The 8218-nt window shown below is 52.7% G+C and overlaps 2 protein-coding genes and 1 non-coding gene across 3 annotated transcripts; all 3 read left to right on the top strand.

The window, feature by feature from the left end:
- Positions 1–1509: 1509 nt before the first annotated feature.
- BO95DRAFT_470910 (cation diffusion facilitator family transporter) lies at positions 1510–3614 on the top strand (the record flags this gene model as incomplete). The annotated part of the gene is made up of 5 exons (XM_025589548.1): positions 1510–1588; positions 1650–1696; positions 1756–1842; positions 1908–2225; positions 2278–3614. The coding sequence occupies 5 exons, from the start codon at positions 1510–1512 to the stop codon at positions 3328–3330; spliced, it is 1584 nt and encodes a 527-aa protein (XP_025446155.1). The 3' UTR covers positions 3331–3614.
- A 318-nt stretch (positions 3615–3932) lies between these two features.
- BO95DRAFT_439226 (putative manganese ion homeostasis (Fr)) lies at positions 3933–6233 on the top strand. The gene is made up of 2 exons (XM_025585690.1): positions 3933–4447; positions 4525–6233. The coding sequence occupies exons 1-2, from the start codon at positions 4124–4126 to the stop codon at positions 6172–6174; spliced, it is 1974 nt and encodes a 657-aa protein (XP_025446154.1). The 5' UTR covers positions 3933–4123; the 3' UTR covers positions 6175–6233.
- Positions 6234–6687: 454 nt separating this feature from the next.
- On the top strand, positions 6688–6759 carry BO95DRAFT_t52. Its single transcript has one exon. It is a non-coding gene; the product is annotated as a tRNA-Glu (tRNA).
- The last annotated feature ends 1459 nt before the right edge of the window (positions 6760–8218 follow it).

Below are 8218 nucleotides of genomic sequence, written 5' to 3'. Positions count from 1 at the left end.
ACTCAGGGCTACTCATCAGTAGGAGTGAGGATTAGCCGAGGCTGTCGGGTCCTACACAGAGCTTCCGTTACCGCAGAAGCACCTCAGGCGATCGAAGAGAGAGCGTCTGTCGATATAGGCGTACAGACGAGACACTCGATCAGAGATTGTATCCTCCTTCATGATCCACAGGTCAACTAGTGACCGGGTCTGTAGTCGACTTCGTCCAAGCAGTTGACTGTGTCGCATACATAATCATGACAAAGAATCCTTTAAAGAGCCTGGCCAAGATTTTTTCCGAGCTGTTGTGTTGCTCGAACAGCCGCTGCCGAGAAACAAACACCACACACTGTGATTCGAAAAGACAGTGCGATATTGAGGTCGGAAGAGTATAACTTCCGGTGGTGGTGGAGGTAGACCCTCTTCTTAGAAACATAAGTCCCTTCATTGGCCTATTCTCGCAAAGCTCAAATTGTTTCCAAATAGCTTCAGAGTAGTGGAGGTACTAGTACTAGTCTTATGTTATTGTTCGCTTAGTTCGTCGTCTTGCATTGAGGCCAACCGCCAAAGTGCCGGCTGGGCGTAGTCTACCAGTCTAGCTAGCTCTGGGCTAGTTTCCCGAGCTAGCGCACAGACGGCGCCTTGACCGTTCCAGGCTGTAGGCAGCCGCGCCCCTTAAAGTCTTTTCGGATCTTGCGTCATGATGTGGCATGCTGCATGATATGTGACAGGTCTACTCCTTGCAATTTTGTGAATGTTGCTTCACTTGATGCTCTTGACGAAGCAATTTTAGTCGGATAAGTTCGGGGGATGGATCAGGAGAAGAGAAAGGAGAAAACTTGGCGTGGAGAAGGGGCCACAACCAATTTCATTTGGCGTCAAACGGTGGAGAGAACTGGCTCTGCCCTGTAAGTCAGGGAGTGGGTCGCAAAACAGCCTAGATTGCGAAGTATGGGTGGAACCGGCACGAGGTCAGCAGCAGTCAGTCCAGCAGGTAAGTTAATACGTGGCTGGGAGAAACCTGTAGTACAGAAGACTTGGAGTGCATTGATCATATTATAAAGTGGTGCAAACATAAGAGAGAGGAAAGAGGGGAAGAATGTTGTAATACGGAGTAAGTTAGTTAGTACTCAGTGTAGTTACTCACGCACTGCAGTAATTTAGTCATGCTTCATGGACAGCCTTGAAAGGATAACCCGCAAGGCGGTGGGGAACGGCAGAGGCTAACGCCACTTCGCTCCGATCGGCCGGCACCCTTCCGCCTTCCTGAACTAGTCCTTGGTCTGCGACCAGGAATCCTTGGGACTCCAGTCTCTCCTATCACTAACTACTTATCTCTTGTGAGATTTATTTTTCTTGCTCTTCTGCTCTTCTCCAATCTTCCCTATTCTCCTTGATCCTGCTACTGCGAAACTCTTCAGGGACACTCGCTTGGTGCGCCTGGATATCGATCTTCGCCACCTAATTAGGGGTCGCTGTCGTCATCTTTTTCCCATCTTACGCGCGCCACGGAGCGCAAGGCCACACACGATGGGCCTCTCCAAGACCAACAGGATTCTGATCCTGTTGGCTATTGACTCGGCTTTCTTCTTGTTAGAATTGATTGCTGGTTTGTCTCTTCAAACATGAATCTTTGACTGCCGCTTTTCTAACCTGTTGGACTTGAATAGGTTACAGCGTCCACTCGCTTGCCCTTGTTGCCGACTCCTTTCATATGGTACGCCTCGGCCCACACTCTGCAGCCCTCCGACCGCGTTGTTGACCTGTTTGCCATAGCTCAATGATGTTCTGTCTCTATTGGTCGGATTATGGGCCGTCAAAGTCGCCAACCGCGAAACCAACTCGAAGATGTACACATATGGGGTGAGCTGTCCCCTTTCCTGCACACCGCTTGGAACTCGTCCTAACCATCATCGTCCGGTTTGCAGTGGCAACGCGCAGAAACACTAGGTGCCTTGGTCAACGGAGTATTTCTGGTCGCCTTGTGTTTGTCTATCTTCTTGGAGGCCATACAGAGACTGGTGGAGCCTCAGGAGGTCAAGAACCCCAAATTTGTCTGCATTGTCGGTTGCTTAGGTCTGCTATCAAACCTCATTGGCTTAGTCCTTTTCCATGACCATTCTCATGGACACGGCCACAGCCATGGTCACGCAGACATCGAAGAAGGTGACTTTGCGGAGGAAGGCCATGGTCATGAGCATAGTCATGACCCTGTTCCAGTCTTGGAGCAAGGAAACACAACTAGCGTGAGTAGGCCGGTCCCATCTTTCAAGGACACATGTTGACTTCTGATTGCAGCGTACTGCTGGCGCGGACGCCTCTTCCCCGTATTCAAACCGTCGTCGGACCTTGGACAGTCAGCACCGCAGTTCTCGTCGCTACAGCGGCGCAACCGGCCGTGGGTTCCTTGATGTCGAAGAGATCCAAGTCCATCCCGCCACTTTGCGGCAGGAAATCATTGCAGCCAGTCGCTCTCGCTATGATGACCCATCAGGATCCGACACCGACGTGCTTGAGGGTGGGGATTCCGAGGACGTCCGTCCATCCGAACGCTCTGCGCTATTGGGCCACAAGGATCGTGCTGGCAACTATACTGACGCCGGAAATGCGCCTAAGACGGCTCATCGTACTCCCGTGGACGACGACATTCACAGGCATCACAACCATGCCCAGCCTAAACAGAAGGACGAAAAGCATGGCCATGGCCATAGCCATGATCTGAACATGCGAGGTGTTTTCCTTCATGTGATGGGTGATGCGCTCGGCAACATCGGCGTCATCGCCTCCGCCCTGATCATCTGGCTCACTGATTACTCCTGGCGCTTCTATGTGGATCCTGGCATTTCATTGGTGATCACCGTGATTATTCTCTGTTCTGCCATCCCTCTTTGCAAAGCGGCCTCGCGGATTCTGCTTCAGGCTGTGCCCCACGGCCTCAGCATTGATCATATCAAGGAAGACATTGAAGGATTGCCGGGAGTAATGGGCTCCCACCACTTACATGTCTGGCAGTTGAGTGACACCAAGCTTGTGGCCTCGATTCACATCCAGGTCGATACGGAGATTAAGGGCGAGGGCTCGGAGCGGTACATGCGTCTAGCCAGGCAGGTGCGCAAGTGCTTGCATGCCTATGGCATTCATTCGTCCACCATTCAACCCGAATTTGCGCCGGACAGTGATGCTGAAGACACCATTCAATCCCCTTCTCACCCCGATGGTGAAGCCTCTACTTCGACGACGCTCCCAAGCCGTACACCTAGCGTTCCTGAAGGGGATCCTCAGGCTTGTCTTCTTGAATGTGGCGAAGAATGCGCTCAAAACGGCCAGTGCTGTCCGAAGAGGTCGCCGTGACTGCGTTAGGGAGGGGTCGCGATACTCTTCCGTCTAATTACCTCACCTTTACACTTCCTTATAAGACGACTCGCCCTAAAAATACTGTTTCCTATCCGTACTAATCATACCCAATTGTTTCTGGTGACTGAAATGTCATTTGTTGAGTTTGTCCCTGTTAAGAATCTGTTTGGACTCGGCGCATGTTCGGCGGGCACTTTGACATAAATGCATCCAGACGTGCGCATCTCGCGCTTGTTTTCAAGTATCTCTACCAAAATTACACCGTACTATATGTTGGTCATATGTTGGAATTATCAAGCCACCTGTGCTTGTAGGATGCCTATGTAGTAGCAAGATGTAGTAGCAATTCCCAGAGACGGCACATGCTGACGGGCGGTGACCAAAGACGAGGCTTGGAGTGAGACAGGGATGGGTTAGTTCGCCCGCGGTCGGAGGCTGTCAGTTCCCAAAATTGCCAAAATTGGAACAAGACCCCCAAACTAAACTAAACCCAGCTGGAGAAGCCGCGGCGGCCACCTCACACGTGACGTGATCCCGCGCCTGTTTGGCGGCGAAACACACCCCTGGGCTGGCATCTTCACTTGATATTCTCTCATTCTCTCACTTTGACACTTATTCTTCTCTGGATCAAACTATTTTCGCTCGCTTCTTACATCTCTTTTCTTGATCATACTGCATCTCGAGGCATGCCGTCGCGACTCGTTCTTTAATAACTGCTTCAAACTCGTTTCAGCATCGGAGCGGCAATGCCGCATGACGGTAGCTGCATCTCCACTGTGCACCAGCAACCATGAGTTACGCCTACCCTCACTCACACGGCGCCAGCTCTGGCAGCTATCGGCCGGCCAGTCGCGAACCTGATATGGAACCAGCGACATTTTCACGGCAGATGCGAGATTACCTGCCATCATGGACACAACAATGGGCGATGGAACTGACAAATGGAATTCAAAGCTGGGATGGGATGCTGTCATTGCTACGGAGGACATTCCGGTGGATCTTTACCATCACAAATGCGCTGGTAGTCCTGTGGGCTTGCACGCTTTGGTGGGGAGAGCGGACCATTTTCCAGGACAGCGTCAAGGCATGTGCGTGGGGAAACTGGGAGAAATGGGTATGTGACATCGTTGCTTTACGGCCCTTCGCCGACTGTCTCTATCTTTGGATCCATCTAACAGTGGTGCTCTGTAGCCTCAAGACGCCGTGCCGCACCATGTCGCGTTCATCGCCGATCCCCAACTAGTCGATCCTCATACCTACCCCGGCCGGCCGTGGCCCCTGTCGACCTTGACCGTCAAGTTCACCGACCAATACATGCGGCGTTCGTTTTCTACATTGCAGAAAGAGCTGGGTCCCGACTCGGTACTATTCCTGGGCGACTTGTTCGATGGCGGCAGGGAATGGGCGACAGCAACTAGCTCCAGTCCGGAGAAGCGGTACCAAAAATACAAGGATCGGTTTTGGAAGAAGGAGTTCCATCGATTCACTAAAATATTCATGGATACCTGGAATCAGGGCGATGGACACGCGAGCGATCCTCGTGGGCGAAGAATGATCACGAGCTTGCCGGGCAACCACGACTTGGGCTTTGGGTCGGGTGTCCAGATCCCTGTTCGGGAACGATTCCAGAGCTTCTTTGGGAAAGGTAATCGCGTGGACGTGATCGGCAACCATACCTTTGTCTCGGTTGACACCGTCTCGCTGAGCGCCATGGATCAGCCTGATCCGGAGACTGGCAGCTCGGGTGCCGGCACAGGGGAGGGGGTCCTGCCAAACCAGCGCATCTGGGCGGAGACGGAGCAATTTCTCAACAATATGAACGTGCACCGGGGCCGGGCGGAGATGGAATCGTTGCGCATGATGAGAAATGAGAGCGAGGGGCATCTTTATGTGCATCGGGCTGTGGACATTTTGGAGCCCTCCTTCTATCACCGACCGCAGCCAGAGATTGCAGGCCTCCCCGCGATTCTCTTAACACACGTCCCGTTGTATCGCAAACCGGCCACGCCATGCGGGCCTTACCGAGAGCGGTATCCCCCAACGGATGACAACCTGGAAGAGGATGAGCGCAACTCCATACCTATGGGGCGGGGATACCAGTACCAGAATGTGTTGACGCCCACCATCTCGCGGGACATCGTGTCCAAGGTTGGGCCTAACCTCGTTCACGTCTACTCCGGGGATGATCATGACTACTGCGAAATTGCTCATCACGAATTCAGTGGGTCCCCCCGGGAAATCACGGTGAAGAGCCTGTCTTGGGCGATGGGGATTCGACGGCCCGGCTTCGTGATGACCAGCCTGTGGAACCCTGTCGACAAGGCGACCGGGCAGTCGCTGCAGTCGTCCGGATCTGGTCGGACTGTGCAGAATCACTTGTGCCTTCTTCCCGACCAGCTCTCCATTTTCATCAACTACGGGCTTGTCTTGGCTTTCACCCTGATTGTTCTCCTTCTCCGGGCGGTGTTTGTGGTGAAACATCCCTCACAAGCTAGCGCGGCGGACCCCATCCTCCCTCTGTCGGAGAATCGCAGTCGCCCTCCACAGCGCCCCGCCCGATACAAGAGCCCGTCTTCTAGTACGTCCAGCTCCACGCTTCCATCCCCGCACGGCTTGGCTAGTCGCGCGACCAACAATCCTCCTTTGCACGCCACTTACGCAAGTGCAGATGAGGATGAGCTGAGTAGCGCGAAATGGAAACCGACGCGGGATGGCTCTGGGCGCCGAGCCGGCCGGACTACGACCACGGCCGGGAAGATTAAGGGGGAGTTTGTAGATTCCGTGAAGTACGTAGCGGGGATTGTGTTTGCGTGGTATTTCTTTCTCATTTGGCGTTGGTAGAGGAAATAAAAGACATGGAATGGTGGGGCGGAGTTTGTAGACATGGCGGGTTTTTGTCCTGAATATATACATTTGCGAGATTTAGCACTCGGGACAGAATTTCACTGTAACCTCGCTGGTCCAGGTTTCGGAGTTTCAGTTCTGTATGTGGGCAATAGCATACTCATCAATCATACCACCGATGAGCGAGAATCTCAAGCCAGTTTCGATTCGAATTGCCTCCATTTCGTAGAGTACAGCATCGTTGTACCTGCTATAGACAATCCGTTAGGGTGATACATGAAAGCGAGGGCCTTGCGCGCGGGACGCAGGTAGCCTGTCGGAGCAGCCCACACACGTGATTAGAGCAGGCGGGTACCCTTAACCCTATCTAGCCTTCGCCCTAGCATATCTTGTGTAACCATCAAACTACCACCAAAGGATTTGAGATATCATCGACGTTTCTGGCCCAAACGGCCTCATTTATTCGTTCAAACGTCATGTACTACTGCCAGAAGTTCCTAGCATACACTGTCCGATGTAGTGTAACGGCTATCATACCTGTCTTTCACACAGGAGATCGGGGTTCGATTCCCCGCATCGGAGAGCTTCAATTCCTTTTTTTGTGGCTGGATCTCGTCTTTTTTTCAAGAGCTACAGACGACAATCTACTTTTTTGTTGGGGTGTAATGGGTGGTCCACGCGGGTGACACGTTCCTGCACTTCTTGGCCAGCAAACCACAACTTCCCAAGGGCTGAATAAAGCCATTGGAGGCCAAAAGATGGAAGATGTGTTTTAGGTGGCTAACTCTAAAGAAAGTCTCTCCAAGCTAGATTATCTTACATGAGCTTGTTGATTGGATGTTTATCGAACTCCAGAAGTCTATGAAGGCATTGTCTAGTCAAATGAGCTGGGCAGGGCTGGTCAGAGAAGAAAAGGGATGGATTGATCCCGTCCCATGTAGGTGACTATCGTACGGCAGATGTGAGAGACAGAGCCATTGCGATCCTGCCTTCTGCACAGAGAGCCTCAATTGCCTTCCCCATACGGAGTACATTTCTACTTGCTCTGTCTCACCTCCATCGCTGGTGTCTGACCCAGAAACCCAAACCCGGGGGGACGCAACATCTAGGTAGGGATGTATGGACCATGCACAGCAACCCCGCATTCTGACACTGGCCTTAAGACCACCGCCACCAATGGCATCCAACACGGCAACCTCTGAAGCGGGAAAGAAACAGGCTCCCTCACCTAAGGATGACGTTGAACCGTCCCCAGATCCTCGTGTTTTGGTGAAGTTGACTTTGATCCCGCGGGGGAGGGGTAGATCACCTCCTTTTCGATTTGGAGTGCCGTGCCCAGTGGCTGCCTAAACAGATTTCATTTGCCAACTCTATTTCTGCCCGGGAAGAGAGGGGATCTGGTGCAATCAGAGCGGCACCACCGTCACAGATGGTGCCCGCGCCGTCTTTTTTGGCGGGGTCGGGAAATGATCGCACACAGCAAGCCTCCGTCCTCCGCTCCGGCAATAATCTATCGGCTCGGGGGAGGGGGCATCCAGGAAAGTTTCTTGATTGTGTTACTTGGTTATTCTTGTCCTCCATCGCATTAGTCAAGAATTCGGTAGACTAGGTCGTTAGTCATGGGTGGGATCTGAAAATAGCATCATTTCGCCCTCGTGGGAGTTCGGCATTTTGGAGACTCAGAGTCAAGCATCTAGATGGGCTCCAGATGACAGACACAAGTGTGAAAAAAAAAGTCCGGGGATGTTGATCATGTGGCAAAGCAAGGATGAGAAAAAATTTTCCGCAAGGTGCAAAGCCACGACTCTGGACCTGGATCGAGGGGAAATCGCCGACGCTCGCCAGGGACCGATAGAGAACAAACCTGGCTCTAAGCCGAGTTCGGGTTCCCGGTGAGAATGTTGGTTGGTGAAGGATGGACCGATGGGGTGAAACTTGGGGAGGCCCTGGAGGGTTTGCTTGTTGCTTTTCGGCTCTGGCCGTGCTGGAAAGCTCCTGAACCATCGGGTGAGCCGTGGTTCGGGGTTGAGTACTGAGGACT

This window comes from Aspergillus brunneoviolaceus (genome assembly GCF_003184695.1).
Source record: "Aspergillus brunneoviolaceus CBS 621.78 unplaced genomic scaffold BO95scaffold_8, whole genome shotgun sequence".
Taxonomy (NCBI): domain Eukaryota; kingdom Fungi; phylum Ascomycota; class Eurotiomycetes; order Eurotiales; family Aspergillaceae; genus Aspergillus; species Aspergillus brunneoviolaceus.
The sequence above is the reverse complement of the archived record's forward strand: the minus strand, read 5'-3'. Positions and strand labels throughout refer to the sequence as shown.

What these genes read in the sequence shown, in the direction of transcription:
- BO95DRAFT_439226 (XM_025585690.1), top strand. Translation starts at nt 4,124, where the DNA reads ATGAGTTACGCCTACCCTCACTCACACGGCGCCAGCTCTGGCAGCTAT. An exon ending in GGGGAAACTGGGAGAAATGG is followed by an intron (nt 4,448 to 4,524) that starts GTATGTGACATC and finishes GGTGCTCTGTAG; the next exon opens with CCTCAAGACGCCGTGCCGCA.